Below are 21509 nucleotides of genomic sequence, written 5' to 3' on the forward strand. Positions count from 1 at the left end.
AGTGAGACCTGCAATTTCAAATGACCGTTTAAGTGCTGATTCCAGTCTACGGTCTTGAATATCCTTCAGGGCAACACCTCTTTCAACAGGGAGGGTAGTTCTCTTTGTCACAGCTGTGACTAGGGCATCCACTTTAGGCATTGCAAAGCGAGCCAAATGCTCCTCACGCAGAGGGTATAATTGCCCCATAGCCCTGGAAACTTTCAAAGGTCCCTCGGGGTCAGCCCATTGAGCCGAAATAAGCTCTTGGATGGAGTCATGCAAAGGAAAGGCTCGAGCAGGCTTTTTGGTACTAGCCATCCTAGGATTCACAGAGGAGGCTGTGCCACTGGCAGGGTCCTCAATAGAGAGAGCCTGCAGGGCATCAGAAATAAGCGCTGGCAGCTCATCATGGTGGAAAATCCTCACTGTGGAGGGATCATCCAGATCCTGAGTCACTTCTGCACCAGACTCTGGCTCCTCAGACCATGAAGGCCTGCCAGAGTCCTCCGAATCCTCGCAGCACGACCACGGGGGGGGGAGGGGGGGGGCGGGGGGGAATGGAGGTGCAGCACTCTCTGAAGGGGAAGAGCCCTTCTGTGCTTCATATTCTGCCAATTATCAGGGAATAACGCCTCAGAGGGCATACCCAGGCTACAATCCACCGGGGGGGGGGGGGGGGGGGCATTAGAAGAGGCCCCTGCAGGGCTTTGTGGGAGAGCTCTTTTAAGCATGTATGCTTTATGCATTAATAAGACAAAATCAGGGGAGAAAAACTCACCCTGGGCACCCGGAACTCTGCCGGGGCTAGTAGCTCTCGTATCAGCCTCACTCCGAGGCCCCCCCCCCTGGGCTCAGGACTCTCCGTCTCAGCGGAGGTCGCGCCATGTGGTAAATTCAAAATGGCGTCCGCTGCCAGCTCAGAGCGCGAAGAATCATCGCTCGCCATGCTCGGGCCAGCTCTAACATCTGTACAGCACGATTTAGAGTCCCGCTGCTGATCTGCGCTTCCACACTTGGAACAGCGCTTTACTGTCTCCGTAGCCATCGCCGAAAACGGCGGTAAAATTCAAAATGGCGGTTCGCACCAAATCGCCCCGATTGCGGGCCCACCCCGGAGGAGTCAGAAAACACTCTTACCTCACTGGACCGAGTATCACAGCTCCGGTCCCACAGAAAAAGGCAAGGAAAAACCTCTGTTCCAGCGTCTAAGCGCCAAAGTGCGACGCAACTTTTTTTTTTTTTTTTTTAACACTGTGAGGAAAGCAGAAGTTAATAGAACTCTGGAGGCTCAGGTGAGTGGGAAAGGCAGGGAAAGGGCGAACCTATGTGCCTGCATCCACTGTTGGTGGGGAAGGACAGGGAAAGCTAAGCAATGTGTCCACATCCACGGAGTTATGGGTAAGGCAGAGAAAGGGCGAACCTATGTGCCTTTAAAGTGAAGCTGCTATAGCCTCCAACACCCCTGCTAACAACTGGCAAAAGCACAGGAGCAACCTCCAGGCAGATTTTAGATGGAGCTCGAAGAAGCTGCAGCCACTCTGCTAGGGGAGATAGAGAATACTGAAGAGAGGCAGTGGAGCAAGCTGGTATGAGGCACTGAAAAAAGTGTGCTCTCTATCTCCCTCTGCTGGTTGATGGACACAACCCATCTGTAATGGCTGCATCTGCTTGATGACAACGAAGAGACAGTTTGAAAAGGCAATTCCCTAGTTGCTATGTTTCCTTGTACCAAAGTTTCTATGCTGCAGACTGGATCTGCTTCTTCCACAGAAATGCGCTAGGGCATTTTTTGGGACGAGATTATTTTTCTGGAATCCTTAGCATCACTTGGCCAATATTCAAACTTGATATTTTTACCATACCAAATTTGGGTCATATTTCATTACATTTTAAGGGAGTGATTTAGTCCCCAGACACACAGATATTCTCAACTCCTTATGTATAATTTCTTTCAATTACCCATTGGATTGGAGAGAATAAAAAGATGACTACAAAAACCAACCAATCAACTGTAGTCATCAAACAGAAAGATGGTGACAGTGATGCTCACCTGCTGCTCTCCCACTCTTGGTCATCCTTGTCCTTTTCTTCCTTGGTGTCAGTGCTGTGCGGGTGCTTCTGCACAATGCGCATGCCACCGGCTTTCACTTGAATGAAAACATAATCACAAGTTAAATTTGATAGAGCCAGAGTGGAAGGGTAAGAAAGACAGAAGTGAGCAATAAAAGCAACCTTCTAAATTAAACCAGAATTTTGATCTAAAGGTTTCTGAGAGAATAGTATCCAGTAGCTTGGCACCAGTCATGTCCCTCAGACCTAGGCAGAGAAATCAGGGACTGATTTTACAGCAACTTCTACTGGTTCACTAGATGGCACTTTAGAAATATTGAGGTTTGAAACGTCCTCTTAGCTTTAGCAGACCACAGTGGTTCCTCATCCAGTTACAGAAGAACCACAATGGCATCTAAAATGGATAAAAAACTGGCCAGGCCTTCCCCTCCCAATGCAATGCAGTTCACTAAATGTGATACCACACAAAGACAATGCAAATTTAGCCTGCTTAATTTTCTGCACATGGAGGCATATTTTCAAAGCACTTTGGGAGGCTAAGTTCCATAGGTTTCTATGGAACTTTGGGAGGCTAAGTGCTTTGAAAATGAGCCTCTTTGTATACCACAGAAAATAGATAACTATGGCTTTGCCTTCTTGGCTAGCAGGGATGCTCTGTGCTTATTGCTAGGTTTTCTTGAATTTTTCAGAGTTTTTGCCTCTACCACCTCCACTGACTGGTGGTTCTGTGAGCAATTATTTTTAAGATACTCCTCAGTCCATAACTGTTGTTTTCCTAGACCTTTGCTTCCAGTGAGTATTCAATTCCTTGCTTTATTTGTACCCTTGAGGTATATGCACATCATTATTATATCCCTCATTGCCTCTCTAATGTGATGCCCACTGCAGTCATTGTAAATTCATGCTCTGTGGGTGGATTAATTTTTAAGAAAAACCTTGCAGAGGGAAACATTTGACCTTCTACCTCAGTCAGCATGTTCCATCTGGCTGGTCGGTCACTCATTTCCACTCCATATTTACCACTTCCTACCATCTTATCCCTCTAGGAAAAAAAGACAGGAACAGTAGAGCGCCCTTTTCTTCAGAATGAACTTCATTTTTGCTTCAACTATATCCACAGGAGTTGGGGGGGGGGGGGGGGAACAGGACAAAACAAAACCCAAAACTACCTATGACAAATTTCTTCCTTTTATTTAACGAGCAAAATAAGGCATGTAGATTTAAAAACACTACAGCATTTTCTTCTCTGCCAAAAACCTTGGGAATGTCTCCCTATATGACAATGGGTAAACATTCATGGATTTGATATACTGCCTTTCTGTGGTACAACCAAAGTGGCTTACATGTATTATATACAGGTACTTTCTCTATCCCTACTGGACTCACAATCTAAGTTTTGCATATGGAGCAATAGAAGGTAAAAGAGCAGGTATGTGCATACTTTCCTTTTTAAGAATTCCCTATGGAAAACACACAAGCAAATTTGCCATTTTATTTTACATGGATATCTTATAAAATATGTGCCCATGTCCAAATGCTACCCTCCTCCTCGAATGCTCCACCTAGGTCAGATAAACTGATGTGCAAACACAGAAAAGAGGTAATTTCTATGCACATAACCCTTTGCCCAGAACCACCTTTTAAAATTACCCCCATAGAGGATAAACAATTTTCAAAAAGCCCATTTCCACAAGTAAAACAACGATACCTACCTGTAGCTGGTGTTCCGAGGACAGCAGGCCGACTATTCTCACATGTGGGTGACGTCATCCCGACAAAGCCCGGTGTGGATGCCAACTAGCTTACAGTATAAAACTTTCTATCAGCGTCTCACCAAGCATGCGCTGGCGTCTTCCCACCTGACGTGAGACTGTAGGTCCTCCAGTCAAGTGAAAAGCAAAAAGCCCAAACTAAAAAGACAACTCCTGAGGGGAGGTGGGAGGGTATGTGAGAAAAAATGGTCCACTGTCCTCAGAGAACACTAGCTAACAGGTTAAGAATCTTTGCTTTCTCCAAGGACAGGTAGGCCTTCCTATTCTCACATGTGGGAAACCCTAGCTACCAGGCTCACTGAAAACAAGAAAGCTAGGATAATTGAGTCTCAAAACAGTGAGACCAAAACTTCAATCAACCAGAAACTATACACTTACTAGCTGTTGAGGTGCAGCCTGGAACAGAATAAAACAGTGCCTAGGAGGATGGAGTTGGATTCTAGATATCGAACAAATTCTGCAGAACTGCCCGTCTGAACCAACTGTCACATCAGGTATCCTGATCCAGACAGTAGTGGGATGTGAATGTGTGGACTGAAGACCATGTGGCAAACTTGGAAATCTCCTCTATGGAGGCTGATCTCAAATGGGCTATCGACGAAGCCATGGCTCCAACATTGTGAGCCAGGACATATCCCTCAAGAGTCAGCCCAGATTGGGTATAAGTAAAGGAGATGCAGTCTGCTATCCAATTTGAAAGTGTGCATTTGCCAATGGCCATCCCCAATCTGATGGAGTCAAAAGAAACGAAAAGCTGGATGGATTGTCTATGGGCTTTAGTCCACTCGCTTGCAGTCAAGGTATGTAGTACACTTTCGCCAGGATGGGCATGAGGTCTTCAGAAAAATGTTGGAAGAACAACTGACTGGTTAAGATGGAAATCTGACACTACCTAAGGAAGGAACTTAGGGTACGTGTGGAGGACTACTCTGTTGTGATGGAATGTATGGTGGATGAGCTACCAGGGCCTGGAGCTCACTGACCCTGCGAGCTGAAGTGACCGCCACCAGAAACATGACTTTCCAGGTCAAAACTTTCAGATGGCAGGTATCCAGAGGCTCAAAATGAGCTTTCATTAGCTGGGTGAGAACAAGATTGAGATTCCATGACACACGTGCTAAACCCATTTGAGAAAAGCTGCACTGGCTCCTAATCAAAGAACGGATCATCTTCAAAATCTGCACTCTGGTTCATAAAATCATCTATGGCGTAGTCCCAGGATACATGACAGACCTCACAGACCTACCAACTAGAAACAGATTTGGATCAGCACAATCTTACCTAAACCTACATTACCCAAACTGCAAAGGGTTAAAATACAAAACAACTTATGCATCCAGCTTCTCCTACATAAGCGCACAACTCTGGAATGGACTCCCACATGCCATAAAAAACAATCCATGACCATCTAAACTTCAGGATATCATTAAAAACCCACCTCTTCAAAAAAGCCTACCCCACCAATCCAACATAACTCCCCACACCCGGCAACACAACATAATCAATGATCGTACTGGACAATCTACTATCCTCATTCCCCTTGACCCCCTGACGCCTGAACCACATCTACCTCATTTGTCTACAACACAATCTTATTTGTTATCAACTGTAATGGCAAATGCCTTTACGGTACATTGGAGGCCACATTGAGCCTGCAAAAAGGTGGGAAAATGCAGGGTATAAATGTAACAAATACAAAGGGAGGTTTGATAGGGGGCTTTATCAGCAACAAACCTCTCAAGAAGTGAACTAAAGGCTGTACAGAGATGGACTCGCCTCCCACATGGTGATGGTAAGCACTATTTACACCGAAATGAACCCGTACAGAGCTGGTTTTTAAACCAAACTCAGAATGGTACAGGAGGTACTCAAACAGTTTTTGTGTAGGGCAAGAAAAGGGATCTAAGGTCTTGCCCTCACACCAGATGGCAAACCTTCTCTATTTAAAGAGTATCTTAATTGAATCTTTCCTGGAAGCAAGCAAGATACAGAAGACACACACAGGCAATCCGAGGGACCCAAATTCTATGCTCTCAACATCCAAGCCGTAAGGGCTAGAGATTGGAGGTTGGCATATAGAAGGGACGCTGCGTTATGCATGATGAGGGTCGGAAAACAGACCAATCTCCATGGATCTTCAGAGGACAACTCCAGAAAAAGAGGGAACCAGGTCTGCCATGGCCAGTAGAAAGCGATCAGAATCATGGTGCCCCGATCTTGCCAGAGTTTCAGCAAAGTCTTCTCTATGAGAGGAATGGGAAGACACACATACAGACTACCTTGTCCTCAATGCAGGAGAAAGGCATCTGACGCTAGTCTGCCATGTGGCCCGAGCTTGCAGCAGAACTGAGGGGCCTTCTCGTTGAGATGAGTGGTGAAAAGATCCACCGAGGGAGTGCCCCTCTTTCAAAAGATCTTCCGGGCTACACCCATGTTTACAGACCACTCGTGTGGTTGCAGTATCCTGCTCAATCTGTCTGCCAGGCAGTTCTTGATGGGTAGGGTAAGTGGCACGGAGGTCCATCCCATGAAACAGGGCCCACTGCCACATGCCCACAGCTTCCTAACACAAGGGGTAGGATCCTGTAACCCCCTGCTTGATGACACAGAACATTGCAACCTGGTTGTCTGTTTGAATGAGTACAATTTGGTTCTGGAGCTGATTTCTGAAAGCCTTTAGAGTGTTCCAAATAGCCCCGAGCTCGAGGAGATTGATATGGAACTGAACCTCCTGATCAGACCACTGACCTCGAGTGTGAAGCCCATCCACATGAGCTCCCCAACCCAGGTTGGATGCATCCGTTGTCAACACCTTCTGAGGTGGTGGAATTTGGAGAGTCAAACTGGACCGGACAGTCCTCCAGAGAAGGGCATGAGCCAGCTCTGGTGGAATGCAAATGACATCCATTAGGTTCCCTGTTGAGACCACTGGAAAGCTAAGGTCCATTGGGCTGCTCTTAAATGGAGCTGTGCTATGGGCGTGACGAACTGTGGAGGCCATGTGGCCCAACAGTCTCAATATTTGAAGAGTTAAAACCTGCTGGCTACTGCGGACCTGCGAGGCAAACGTTACCAAGGTTTCCACTCTCGCTTGAGGAAGGAAGGCCCAAGCCTGTATCGTATCTAGCAGGGCTTCTATATACTTCAATTGGAGAACTAATTGAAGATGGGACTTGGGATAATTTATAACAAACTCCAGCAGCTCTAGCACCTGAATAGTCATCCGCATTGAATCCATGGCTCTCTCCTGAGATGTGCCCTTGACCAGCTAATCATCCAGGTAGGGAAAACATATATACTCCCAGTAGGCATAGATACGCTGTTACTACCACCAGACACTTGGTGAAAAATCTGGGGGCAGACGCTAGGCCAAATGGAAGGATGAGATACTGGTAGCAGCATTTCCCCACTCAAAATCTGAGATACCTCCTGTGACTTAGAAGAATTGAAATGTGGGTATAGGCATCCTTTAAGTCCAAAGAGCAAAACCAATCATTTTCCTGAATTAGAGGGAGCAGAAATCATCCTGAACTTTTCCTTTACCAAAAATTTGTTCAGGGCCCTTAGGGCTAGGATGGGCCGGAATCCCCTCATCTTCTTGATCACAAGAAAGTACCTGGAACAGAATCCCTCCCCTTCTTCCCCTGGTGATACGAGCTCAACAGCTCGGGCCTACAGAAGGGCAGAGATTTCCTCTACAAGTACCTGCTTGTGCTGAGAGCTAATGTAAAACGCTCTTGGTGGACAATTTGGAGGTCGTCGATGCTACTTCAGCGAATACCTGCGACAGACTATTTGAAGAACCCACTGATCAGAGATTATAAGGAGCCATCTGTATTAGAAAAAGTGAGCCTCCCTCTGACCGGTAAGCCACCCAGGATGGATACTCGTTGAGTGGCTATGCTATGTTGGAGCAAGTCAAAAGCCCGTGCCCTGATTTGACTGGGGAGCTGGCTGGGACTTCTGGGGATGGGGCTGGCGTGACCTGGGACGCCTGAACTGAACAAGCAGGAGGCTGGTATCTATGTCTTTGAGAGTAGTAGGACCGACAACTCTGCCCAGTTGAAAATCTTCTTGTTGAAGATGCAGATGGAGGATGCTGAAAAAGAGTGTGGACTGTGTCTGTATGCTTCTTAATGAGGTCAGCGACCTCCTCCACCTTCTCTCCAAACAACTTGACCCCTCGCCACTGCACGTCCACTAGTCTCTCTTGAACAGCCTGTTTGAGGTCAGAGACACGCAGCCAAGAGAGTCTGCATATTCCCACACCCATAGCAGAATGCCTGGACACAACATCAAAATTATTATACACGCACCTGGCGAGGCAATGCCTGCACTACATCTGCTTGTTGGCCAACTGGCAAAGCTCAGCAGCCTGCTCCGAAAGGAGAGAGTCCGCCAGACTAAGTGTACCATTTATCAGACACTCCATGTACATGCTTGTATAGAGCTGGTAGGACTGGATGCAGACGAGCATCGAGGCCTGAAAAGTCTTCCTCCCAAACAAATCCAAAGTTTTTGTCTCTCGCCCCAGGCACCAAGGAACTTTTGGCCCATTTGAGAGCAGATTCGACTACCATGTAGGCAGCTGGGGCCTCTCAAATCCAGGAGCCTTCTGGATACAGTACTGCATATCCACCTTCTTGAGTGTGGTCTGCACTGTGAGGAGAGATTCCCAGTTCTTCAACTGTGTGTCCTTAAGGATAGGGTGCAGTGGCACAGTGACCCCTTCCTTAGGAGGAGACTTATAGCCCAGAAGCCCAGAAAAGATAGCATCTCTGCCCTGGGTTCCTCCTTCATTTCCAACTTAAATGGGCCAGCCATAGCCATCTCCCTTGCAAAACTGGTGAAAGAGTGCCTTTGGAGAAGATTTCTGTCTATGACTCCTCTTCCAAGAATGTGGATCCTCATCGGAGTCCCAAGAGCTGTCCCGATCAGACTCCTCCTCATATTGAGAATCAAGAAATTGAGTCTGCACCAGTCTCGACCTAGCGGAATGATGTCCCTGCTCCAAAAAATCCTTCCCTCAGACTCTGGGGAAGCTTCCTCCCCCGATGTAGGAAGGGGCATTGCATGCCCAGACCCTGACACCGATACACTGTGAGATGTCGGCGCTGAGGACCTGGGCACCAGCATCGATGGAGCCTCAGAGCTCCCCGCAGCAACTGTGCCAGCTCCTCTCAGAGCATGCTCCAGAACTGCTGAAAGGCAGGCATCGGTAAAGGCATGTGGAAGCCGGGGCAAAGGCAGTCTAAGAAGGCAATGGTGCTGAACCAGCGATGGCCACTCGATGACAGGTGCACTAGCACCACTTCCACAGAGGGGGAGTAGTCCTCCCGATGCCTGCGCTTCTCAGGTATCAGACAGTCCGATGCCCTGGTGCTCCCAGCACTGTGAGCCAAGAAAGACTGATGCTTATGCTTCTTGGGCTTCCCCCAATGCACAGAACTCTGGTCCCCCAGTGCCAATGAGGACACCACCAAATCCGAGCATCTCGGTGTCATGTCCAATGTTGACCGGTCCCAGGGCTTGTTAACAGTGGCCAGAGTTGAGGCAGGTGGAGTCCCACTCGATGCTGGTGCACCCCCAGTGGATACCGATGTTGGAGCAACCATGGAGGTCGATGCTACCAGTGCCAAAGACAATGGTCTGGCCTTTGAAGAGCCAAAAAGATAATCTATTTGCGCAAATTGCACCCTTTGGGTTCTTACCTGCATATGCAAATGGAGATCACAAATAGAGGGGTCATGATTTGGCCAAATACATCGATGCACTGTAGGGGTATTTACCTGAGATCTCACCTTTGCTGGTCTTGGCCTATACAAGCCTGAACCATTCTTATAACAATATGGATTCTGCAGCCTGTGCCATGAACACATCTGTAACTATCAGAATCCGGATTTCCTGCCAAGACCAATTACTGCTGAGCATTTCAAGATTACTTCACCCAAGGACATATTCTTGTTGCAAACTAGCCCCATTATCTCCTGGGAACATTGGAGGAGTATGGCCTCAAGACAGGGAGTTTGCATACCATCTATAACAAAGGCTCTCTTCTTGACCATGAAGCTGGCTGGACAATATGTCATCGTATGCGATTGGTCCACAGCTATCATCCGACCTTTGGATGCCAAAGGTTTGGACTGAAGAAAGGGAATGAGACCACCAGAGTTGGAGGGAAAACACCAGAAGAGAGAAACACAGGACTGGCAGGTGGATAAAAAGCTCTGAAGAGAGCAAGAGACTGATTTTCCTAACACCAGTAAACTGCGTGCCTTGTAACCAACTGACAAGGTCTGCTCAGCTACAACATCAGGACTTATCTAAGACTGTACCATTCACCCAGAATTCAACTCTTGGACCTTATTCCTGGACTGGGAGGCTCGCTGAGGTTTTCAGCTCGAGACTCTGAGGGATTCCGCTTCTCTACCATTGGGAGTCTGTGACAGACGGCAAGGTGAGATAACAGGATATATTACCTATGGTCACGGGGATAATTAGTCCTTAGTTTGTCTGAGACGGATAGGTTTATGTCAGGACTTCTGGTCTGTGTATTCAGCTGATCACTGTGTTTTGCATAGGATGTGTAAAGTTCTTATAAGAATTATTAGGAATTCAGGATTGTACTGGGTTGTGTAATCACTCCTTTAGTTAGTGCATTAGGATAATCAGATTGTATTATCTTTTCTGGTGATAATCTATTTTTATAGCAAGTTATTTTTGTATTTTGATTGGCATTTTGCTTCAGTATTGTTTATATATATATATATATATATATTTATTTATTTATTTTCTTTACATAATAAATAATATATATTCCATCTGTGGCATGGTTCATTTTTCCCGCACAGCTAGCTTGTCAGTGGGCTTCAGAGGTACATCCTAGTCATGAGTCCAGGATAACTGTTAGCAGTGTTCTGAATCATATAAGTACCTCTAGCATACCTACAGCACCAAATGAGCAGGTCCGTGACAGAAATCATGCGCCTACACTTGGTGCACCGCTTGAAGCCACTGGGTATATTTGGATGGAGTGGGATAGGAATTTGTGAAATAAATAGGTGCTTTCAAAAACACCAGAAAAGGGACACCTCCAGGAGCAAGAAAGGTCTCATGATTTGGTGTTTCTGGTGGAGCCATAGATAACACCTGGACAGATCGGGCATTTCCAGAATTTTATGGATTTTTTTTATACCATTTTGCCCATCAATAGTAAAGGTCTTTTGAAGATACACTGCTACACTACTACATTGTCAGCCTTCACTGTTTTGTGTGTGTTTGTGTGATAATTACGCAAACTTAAATAATTTCGCACACAGCCCATTGCTTTAAGCATAACTGGTGTCACATATCTTTTAGTTAACATTTTTATTGTTGGAGGGGGGGCAAGATAGTGTCAGAATGAGACACACTGACTGCATGCTTTTGACTCTTCTTACCTTTTACTCTACACTTTTGGTTCTGCTATGCTAAAGAGAAAGGGCATGTACTTGCATTAAAACACGGGAAACAGTGGTGACATAGACAGGAGGAGATGTTATTAAAACAGATATTACGTTCACACAGGTTGGATGTGAGACGGAATAGTATCTGAAAGTCATCAGCATAAGAAAACGTTTGGTACCTATTAGACTGACAAAGTCAAGAGCGAGGCAAGAAAGATGTTAAATACGGTGGGGGCTAAGACTGAACCTTGAAGAACTCCAGAAAGAAGTGGCAGAAGGAAGACATTCTTTCCATTAGTTCTTCACACTACTCCAGAACTTGTGGGTAGTTATGTCCATCAACCAGCAGGTGGAGATAGAAAACTCAGAACTGAGCTGTCCCATATATACTCAGCCAGCCAGCCCAGTTCTCCAGTATTTGCCTAAACAAGCAGAAGGAAGAAAACCAAAAACCTCTAAAATAACTGTAAAAGACCAAACAATCGGACTCCTGGAAGATCCCTGGACTCCTTAGAGAGAGACAAAAGAGTGACAGCCCATGCATAAGCTTTAAAGCCTGCCACCGAAACAGGTCCAGAGGTGGGCTCCTAGAATAGTGTGAAGAAAATTATCAGGTAAGCCCTAATTTCTCCTTCCATTATGTTACTTTCCACTATTCCAGGACATGTAGGATATTCAAAAGCAATCCCTAAACAGGGTGGGACCCCAGCTCCACTGCCTGGAGAATCGAAGTCCTGACCGCTCTGCCGAACAACCACAATATCCACCGAGAAGCCCAGCAAACACATACAGCAACAATCATGTCGTTGCTCTGCCAAAAGCCGCCAGGTCAACAAAGCTGATGCTGGCCAGGATGCCGCCATCTGGCATGTAGAGACAGCTTAAGTAAGTGTCCCTAGCAACCAAGAGGCAAAGGTGACCAAGGACACCATGAGACTCAACCTCAGTTGCCCTTAAAAGGGCTGAACAGACTAACTGAACATCGAAAGGAAGGAGAAACCTCAAGGAAGCGCAAATGACTCCGAAGGCTGCCCAGAAGCCTCAGGGAGGCAACATGCCAACTGACTTGGAACACTGAAACTAAATGAGGCAGAGAGGGAGAGACCAAACCGAGACCCCAACCTCCGGCAACGGACGAAGAGGTCCCAGCACTACCGCGCCTGGAACTCCGCACTCCAGAGCACCGAGATAAGAGACATCAGAAACACCTTCCGCAACGTGTGAACCATTGCGTTGGCCTTCCAGGGAAGGACAAAGGACCGATGCAGCACAGTCCACAGCACAAAGTAGAGAAACCATACTGAACACGAAGCCTGAAAGGGGTTACAAGGACAACCCACCCCTTTCCAGAAGAGACCTCCTTCATATGGAAAGACAAGGAAGAATGCTGAAGCCAGCCCCAAGAACAAGATGAGAGAGCCACTGGACCAGCAAGGAGTCCAAGGACACACCTTTCCAGATCTCCAAAGAAACACCCAGATCAGAGTGAGAGAAACACACTCTGCTCCGTGCACCAGTGTTATGCCCCTCACCTGTTCGACGCTCCTCCCGGCTAAGTCATTCCTCAGCTCCATCCAAAAGGGACAAGGTTCAGTCTTAGGAGGGTCTGTTTCAGTTTCCTAAGTCTGGCAGCCGTCATCCGGCTTGGAGCAAGGGCAGCAGCCATCTTGGCTAGCTCAGGAGGGGGCAGTCATCTTGTATAAACAAGAACAGAAAGGAACTCTATGTTTGGTCTTGGGAGGATCTCCTATGGGGGCAGCCATGTTGGATTCACCTGAGTTTGGTTTGCTCAGATTGCTTCACTATTTAAAGCACTGCCTCCAGGCCTTCATTGCTTCGGCCTCAATTGTTCTGAGGAGTTGCTGTGGGAGTGCTGTTCACTGACTATTCTTCTGTTCCTGTTTACCTGTGCACCGGACCTTGGCTAGTTTTCTTGGATTACACTTGTTTGCTGCCTGCCTTGACCCTGGACTGATTTTGACTATTCTTTGCCTGTCGGAGTACTGGTTCTGGACTGTGTCTGTTTCCTGCCATCCTGGTCAGCGACTGTGCAACCCCGCCGGTTCCAGAAGTCCTGGTGGCCGCCTGCAGCTGGGAGCTCAACTCCTGGTGAACAGTGGTCGCTTTCCAGGTGAAGCTAGGGGTTGTCTGGCTGCCTGACCGAGTGCGGTATCACTCCATCTCTGCCGTACTCTGTCGGGGCACAAGGGCTCACTACTACCGGGTTTCAACAACCAGCCCTCAAACGTACGCCACATCTGGACATATATAGAGGGAGCTGAGTGCCCACAGACAGCCTATCATTGGAAGAAAGACAAATGGGGACCCCACATCTGGCCCCTGCTGAGGAAGTACAACCAAACCTAGAGCGCCTGCTGCTGCCGGCAACTGAAAAGCTGCGGACCCTAGAAAAAGCCCACTAGGTGTCAAGAGATGGGGCTCGGGAACCCCCAGTGAATCACGAGGAGCGGAAAGGCCTAGGGGGCAGGGAAATCACCGACAGAGAAGGCAGAACCGTCATGGGCGCAGAAGCCACCCCCCCCCCCCAAGGGAACCACTTTCCTGACCACAGACATAGGCCCCAGGAACTACACCAAGTCCCCAGCTCCAAGATGAAACACACTGAGGATCAGGCGGATCCACCTCACCACCAGCAGCGCTGCAGAGCCACGAAGAAACTCACTTTTCCTGAGTGTCAACAGGAGCCCAACACTCCGTCCGCTGCTGTGACATGAGCCAGCCACTCCCAAAGAGATCCCAACCCCAAAGACTGCAGAAGCTGACCACACCTCCAGCCATAAGACGTCCACCACTCCAGAGATAGCAGACTGCCACAGTAACACTGCAAACAATGCACGCAGTCGGATATCCTTTAGCCGAGGAAATACCTGCAATGGCATCAATGCAGAAGAACAGCGACTGTGGAAACTGGGAGCTCAATTTCCAAGAGTAGAGACCGCAACTCAGGAGGCTGCAAACAGTGAGGACCTCCAGGGCTGTGTGTAGACCACAAGAGGCGAACTCTGGAGAAGAAAAGACACCTGATTCCAGGAAGGGAGACTGCTGAGGCTAAGGATTAACAGAGCAGCCTGCAACTCCAAAGACAGAGGTCTGCCATAGCTAGAAAGCCAAGGAGGCAACTACCACTCTGAAGAGAGGACTGCCATAACTGTGAAGCCGAGGAGGCCGACTGCAATGCCAAAGCGTGGAGACAACAGCAGCTGGAAGACCTGGAGGGGACTGCATCTCCGAAGAGAGAAGACTGCGTCTACGAAGCCCCAGAGGCACCTGCGACTCCGGAGGAGACCGCCATGGCCGTGAAGCCCGGGAGGTGCCTGCAACTTTGAAGAGGAGACCACCATGACCATGAAGCCCAGGATGCATCTGCAACTCCGCAGAGGAGACCGCCGTGACTGTGAAGCGCAGGATTGTTTTTTTGTTACATTTGTACCCCGCGCTTTCCCACTCATGGCAGGCTCAATGCGGCTTACATGGGGCAATGGAGGGTTAAGTGACTTGCCCAGAGTCACAAGGAGCTGCCTGTGCCTGAAGTGGGAATCGAACTCAGTTCCTCAGTTCCCCAGGACCAAAGTCCACCACCCTAACCACTAGGCCACTCCTCCACTGCAACTCCGCAGAGGAGACCGACGTGACTGTGAAGCGCAGGATGCGTCTGCAACTCCGCAGAGGAGACCGCCGTGACTGTGAAGCACAGGATGTGTCTGCAATTCCGCAGAGGAGACCGCAGTGACTGTGAAGCTCAGGATGTGTCTGCAACTCCGCAGAGGAGACACTGCCATGACTGTGAAGCTCAGGATGTGTCTGCAACTCTGCAGAGGAGACTGCCATAGCTGTGAAGCACCATAGGTGTCTGCAACTTACTGCTGTGGCCAAGAGAACCAGGAGATGTACACCACTCAGAAGCGAGGAGACCACAGCAGTGCAGACCCCGAAGGCATCTACAACTCCGCAGAGAGGACACTGCCAAGGCCGTAAAGCCCAGGAGGCGCCCAAAACCCTGAAGGGAGGAGACTGCCACAGCTGACGAAATCGAGGAAGTGTCTGCCACTCCGAAGAAGAGAGACTGCCGTGCCGGTGAAAACCAGGAGGAATCTGCAACTCCCAAGAAAGAAGACAACTGAAGCTGCTGAGACCCTCCAGAGAAAACCACCCCAGAGGTGCAACAGAAGTATGCTCTGTGGAATAGAACTGGCTACCGCAGCCACAGAGGGTGACTACATAGACCAGGAGAAGGCACAAGACACCTTCAGTGCCCCAAAAAAAGGGGGGAGGGAAGAGGCCCCACAGCCCAAACATCCAGGAACGCCAACAGCCCCCAAGGAGCCCAAAGTGCCTCACGGAGCCGCATGGCTATCTTGGGTTTTGGGTTTTTTTTTACTAGAAGAACTAGTAGCACGCCAGCCCTCCAAGGAGCACCCAGGATCTACCTCCGGCCCAGATCAAAGGGAGGAGAGCAGGCAAATAGGGCAAGAACCCAGCACCACTGGGACTGACCCCAGCGTTGGCCCAGCACCGCCAAAGGCAGGGGAGCCACAGCCCAAGGAAGGTGCAGGTGCTCAACTGTACCCTCATGCCAGGAGCAGAGGCATGCTAGATGAAAGCCGCACCCAGCATCCGCGGTCCTTGACCGTCAGGAGAACTCCCCACACCAGGCGACTTATCAGGAATGGTGGAACTTATTGTTCCAAATGTACAAATTCGAATTACATCTGGCGAAGAAATCTTCTCGCTTCGCTTCCTACAGGAAAAAAAAGGCTGCCACTGGTATCTTATTTTGCTTCGGTATAGAGATAAGCACTCACTGAGTTTGATGTATTTTGTGGCCTATGCATGCTCTGTGTCTGGATTTGTATCCTCCAGTCCTCCCCTTTCCCTTTTTTTTTTCCATTCTTCTTCTCCACCTCCTCTTTCTTCCCCCTTTTTCTTAATGTGATTCTAGTTGTGAATAGTTGCTTCTTGAATGTGAGCTCCAGTTTTGCCATGATTTGTAAATGTTGATTGTTGTACTGTGGTGAGCTCCTGCTTCTATTGTATTGTATTGAAAGCCAATAAAAGATATTAAACTTAGAAACAGCATAAGGAATGTCAAATCAAATGCAAAGTGTTGATAAGGTAAGCGAAGACGGACTTCGAAAAAACGATTGTGTTGGAGGCAAAAACACATAGTACATTTTTTTTTTAGGTATATTAAAAGCAGAAAGCCGGCAAAAGAATCGGTTGGACTGCTAGATGACCGAGTAAAAGGGGCAATCAGGGAAGACAAAGCCGTGGTAGAGAGATTAAAAGAATTCTTTGCTTTGGTCTTCACCGAGGAAGATTTGGGTGGGATACCAGTGGCTGAAATGGTATTCGAAGATGACGAGTCGGAGAAACTTAATGAATTCTCTGTAAACCTGGAGGATGTAATGAGGCGATTCTACAAACTGAAGAGTAGCAAATCTCCTGTCCCGGATGGTATTCATCCCAGAGTACTGATAGAACTGAAAAAATGAGCTTGCGGAGCTATTGTTAGAAATATGTAATTTACCCTTAAAATCGAGCGTGGTACAGGAAGATTGGAGGGTGGCCAATGTAACGCCGATTTTTAAAAAAGGTTCCAGAGGAGATCCTGGAAATTATAGATTGGTGAGTCTGACATCGGTGCCGGGCAAAATGGTAGAGACTATTATTAAGAACAAAATTACAGAGCATATTCAAAAGCATGGATTAATGAGACAAAGTCAACATAGAGTTAGTGAAGGGAAATCTTGCCTCACCATCTACTACATTTCTTTGAAGGGGTGAACAAACATGTGGATAAAGGGGAGCTGGTTGATATTGTGTATCTGGATTTTCAGAAAGCGTTTGACAAAGTACCTCATGAAAGACTCCAGAGGAAATTGGAGAGTCATGGGATAGGAGGTAGTGTTCTATAGTGGAATAAAAACTGGTTAAAAGATAGAAAACAGAGAGTAGGGTTAAATGGTCAGTATTCTCAATGGAGAAGGGTAGTTAGGGGGGTTCCCCAGGGATCTGTGCTGGGACCGCTGCTTTTTAACATATTTATAAAATGACCTAGAGATGGGAGTAACTAGTGAGGTAATTAAATTTGCTGATAACACAAAGTTATTCAAAATCGTTAAATCACGGGAGGATTGTGAAAAATTACAAGAGGACCTTACGAGACTGGGAGACTGGGCGTCTAAATGGCAGATGACGTTTAATGTCAGCAAGTGCAAAGTGAAGCATGTGGGAAGGAGGAACCCGAATTATAGCTACGTCATGCAGGGTTCCACGTTAGGAGTCACGGACCAAGAAAGGGATCTAGGTGTCGTCATTGATGATACGTTGAAACCTTCTGCTTAGTGTGCTGCTGCAGCTCAGAAAGCAAATAGAATGTTAGGTATTATTAGGAAAGGAATGGAAAACAAAAATGAGGATGTTATAATGCCTTTGTATCGCTCCATGGTGTGACCGCACCTCGAATATTGTGTTCAATTCTGGTTGCCGCATCTCAAAAAAGATATAGTGGAATTAGAAAAGGTGCAGAGAAGGGCGACGAAAATGATAAAGGGGATGGGACGACTTCCCTATGAGGAAAGGCTAAAATGGCTAGGGCTCTTCAGCTTGGAGAAAAGGCGGCTGAGGGGAGATATGATAGAGGTCTATAAAATAATGAGTGGAGTTGAACGGGTAGATGTGAAGCATCTGTTCATGCTTTCCAAAAATACTAGGGGGCATGCGATGAAGCTACAAGGTAGTAAATTTAAAACGAATCGGAGAAGATTTTTGTTCACTCAACGTGTAATTAAACTCTGGAATTCGTTGCCAGAGAATGTGGTAAAGGTGGTTAGCTTAGCAGAGTTTTAAAAAGGTTTGGAAGGCTTCCTAAAGGAAAAGTCTATAGACCGTTATTAAATGGACTTGGGGAAAATCCACTATTTCTGGGATAAGCAGTATAAAATGTTTTGTACATTTTTGGGATCTTGCCAGGTATTTGTGACTTGGATTGGCCACTGTTGGAAACAGGATACTGGGCTCGATGGACCTTTGGTCTTTCGCAGTATGGCAATACTTATGTACTTATAAACACCTGACATGCCAGCATTTCATTCCTACCACAGTTCATTTTAATTCAGGCATACAGTACCTATCACTAAAGTTTTGCTGCTGCTATTTCAGAACTGATCCACAGCACTTAAAGTGTAACAAATGGAAGCATTTAGGTGTTATTGTGGACAATACAGTGAAATATGTTGCTCAGTGTTGAATGGCGGCAGCGGCCAAAAAAAAACACAAAAAGGTTAGGAAATATTACGAAAGGTACAGAGAATAAAACAGAGGCTATCACAGTGCCTCTGTATCTCTCCATGGTAAGACCATATCTTGAGTATTGTGTGCAGTTCTGGTCGTCACATCTCAAAAACAATGTAGTGGAAATAGAAAAGGCACAAAGAAGTGCAACCACAATGATTAAGGGGATGGACGGACTCTCGTATGAGTAAAGCATCAAGAGGTTAGAGCTCCACAGCTTGGAGAAGAGATGGCTGAATGGAGTGGAAAAGATAAATGTGAATCAATTGTTTACTCTTTCAAAACTACAAAGACTAGGGGATATGTTATATAGTTACATAGTAGCACATTTAAAAACAGGAGAAAATATTTTTTCACTCAATATACGGTTAAGCTCTGAACTCATTTGCACTGCAAGTGGTAAAAACAATATAGCTGGGATAAAAATAAAAAATATGTTGAAGAAATTCCTGGAGAAATAGTCCATAAACCATTATTAACCCATTAGTGCCCAATGTTTCCACATATAGGAACATTGGGCACTAATGGGTTAAGGTAGACCTGGGAAAAGTAATTTAAACTGAATTTGCGGGGACATGGTGGGGATGGAGACAAACTTTGTCCTCGTGTCATTCTCTAATAAGAAGTGCACTGATGCATAAAGCTTACCATGGTAGGATCGTCCAATTTTGACTGGTTCAATCTAGTTGAGCATGTACATCATTCAGCGAGTACTGCACAAAGGGCTTATGCATGGTTTTTACCGTTCAAGGTAGCAGCCAACAAGAATCGTATGCAATGAGCTAATTTTTATGGACGTCTGGAGCTGTTGTAGTGAGATGGAGGCTTCACGGCAGAGCAGTCTGCTGTCATATTTAAATAGTATTTGCATGTGTTTGTGTCCCACGTAACAGCACTGGAGACGTTGTAACTTGTATCTTACCCTTATGTGTCCTTCTGTCTGTCCTTCCCTTATCCTTTTTGGTCCTGTCTGTTTGTCCTGATTTAGATTGTAAGCTCTTTTGAGCAGGGACTGTCTTCTTCATGTTCAATTGTAAAGCGCTGTGTACGACTGGTAGTGCTATAGAAGTGATTTATAGTAGTAGTAGTAGTAGTAGAGAAGTTGTCTTGGAACAAACAAAGCACATTGTGGAGGCACATCCACGGAATCCACAGTATTGAAAAAAAAAGAAGCTACACACAACTTTCAAACTCACACATTAAACAATAAACCCCCTGGGGTGTGAAAATTTGGCATGGAACCCCACTAGAAGAAACGTTCATGCCCCGCGTGTAGAAGTGGAACAATGTGGAGGTGCATCCATAGCACACGCAGTTCTGGGCATGTGCATTGCATGAAACTTAGCAAGTGACTGTTCTATGCAAGCGCTGGCACTTTTCCTAATGAGCTGCTTGCTGTAATTGTGAGCAGTTCATTTGTATGAGATTTCCATTGAGCATCACTCGCTATTTCAAACGCAGTAACTTTTACTGGGGATCTAAATGTACATTATTTTTTTACAAGGACTTTTGTGCACCAGCGCCTCAGTGATTCACAAACCTGTCCTTAGGGAACCCCAGCCAGTCAAGTGCAATTTCTACTAAAAACCATCTTGAGTAGAGAGGTGTGGTAGCCGTGTTAGTCCGCTTTTAAAGGTAATCAATAGAAATAACACAAAATAAAACATGGAAAATAAAATAAGATGATACTTTTTTATTGGACATAACTTAATACATTTCTTGATTAGCTTTCGAAGATTGCCCTTCTTCGTCAGATCGGAAATAAGCAAATGTTGGTAGATGACAGTATATATAAGTGAAACATCAAAGCATTTCAGTGACAGTCTAACAGGATGAGGGTGGATAGGTGAGAGACAGGAAGAGTCAGGTGGATGAGGGACAGGAAGATATGCATGAAGATAGGAGGGTGACAAAGCAGTACAATTTTATGGTTTATAATGGGCTAGAAATCCCAGATCTTTGTTAAGTCCTGTCTGGTGGGTGTCAAAATATTTAATCATTCTGACTTCAAAGGTCTTACGTTCCTGTATTGTTTTAAAGTTCCCTTACAGGATTCTTACCATGTGCTGCCCCACAGAGGTGACATCCTGATTGGTACTAGCATTTTTCATATGGTGTCTATGTAAATTAAATCTCTTCTTTAGCATGACTTGTTTCTCCAATGTAGCAGCCTTCGTTGCATTTTTTACTCTGAATGATATATACCACATTGGAAGATAAGCACGTGAAAGATTCCTTAATGTTGAATTATTTTTCTTTGTGAATGACCCGTGGGGGTCTTGTAAAATGTTTTGGCATAGTTTGCAGCTGGATAAATTGCAAGGATGTGTGCCATTCTCTTCTTTTTGAGTCTGTGTTGGGAGTTTACTTCTAATTAGCTTGTGTTTTAAGTTGGGTGGCTGTCGGAAGGCCAGCACTGGTGGGGATGGGAATATCTCTTTCAGTAATTCATCCTCCTGGAGTAGAGGCTGTAGATCTTTTATGATTTTTCTTAATTTTTCCAGCTCTGGGTTGTATGTCACTATAAGGGGGATTCTGTCTGTGGCTTTTTTTCTTTGTACTGTACCAGATTTTCCCTGGGTGTTTTGAGGGAGGAGGCAATATTCTTGGAGATTATTTGGGGGTTGTAGCCTTTCTGTTCGAAGGATGCAGTCAGGATTTCAAGGTGTCTGTCTCTGTCCCTTGGGTCAGAGCAGATACGGTGGTATCTTGTGGCTTGGCTGTAAATAATGGATCTTTTTGTATGTGAAGGATGGAAGCTGGAGTTGTGGAGGTAGCTGCATTTGTCTGTGAGTTTCTTGTATATGGATGTTTGTATATAGCCATTACTGATTGAGACTGTGGTGTCCAAAAAATTGACTTTTTCTGGGGAGTAGTCAATTTTGAATCTGATTGTAGGATGGTATGTATTGAAGGAATTGTAAAA

The 21509-nt window shown here is 46.3% G+C and overlaps 1 protein-coding gene across 1 annotated transcript in view; it reads right to left on the reverse strand.

Annotated features, from left to right (window-relative positions):
- The window catches only part of DAP (death associated protein), a 96220-nt gene that overhangs the window by 58305 nt on the left and 16406 nt on the right, over positions 1–21509 (reverse strand). The window contains exon 2 of the mRNA XM_030209908.1: positions 2033–2129. Within this exon, the coding sequence (XP_030065768.1) occupies positions 2033–2129 (97 nt within the window). The remainder of the gene's footprint in view (positions 1–2032; positions 2130–21509) is intronic.

This window comes from Microcaecilia unicolor, chromosome 1, assembly GCF_901765095.1.
Source record: "Microcaecilia unicolor chromosome 1, aMicUni1.1, whole genome shotgun sequence".
NCBI classification, from domain to species: domain Eukaryota; kingdom Metazoa; phylum Chordata; class Amphibia; order Gymnophiona; family Siphonopidae; genus Microcaecilia; species Microcaecilia unicolor.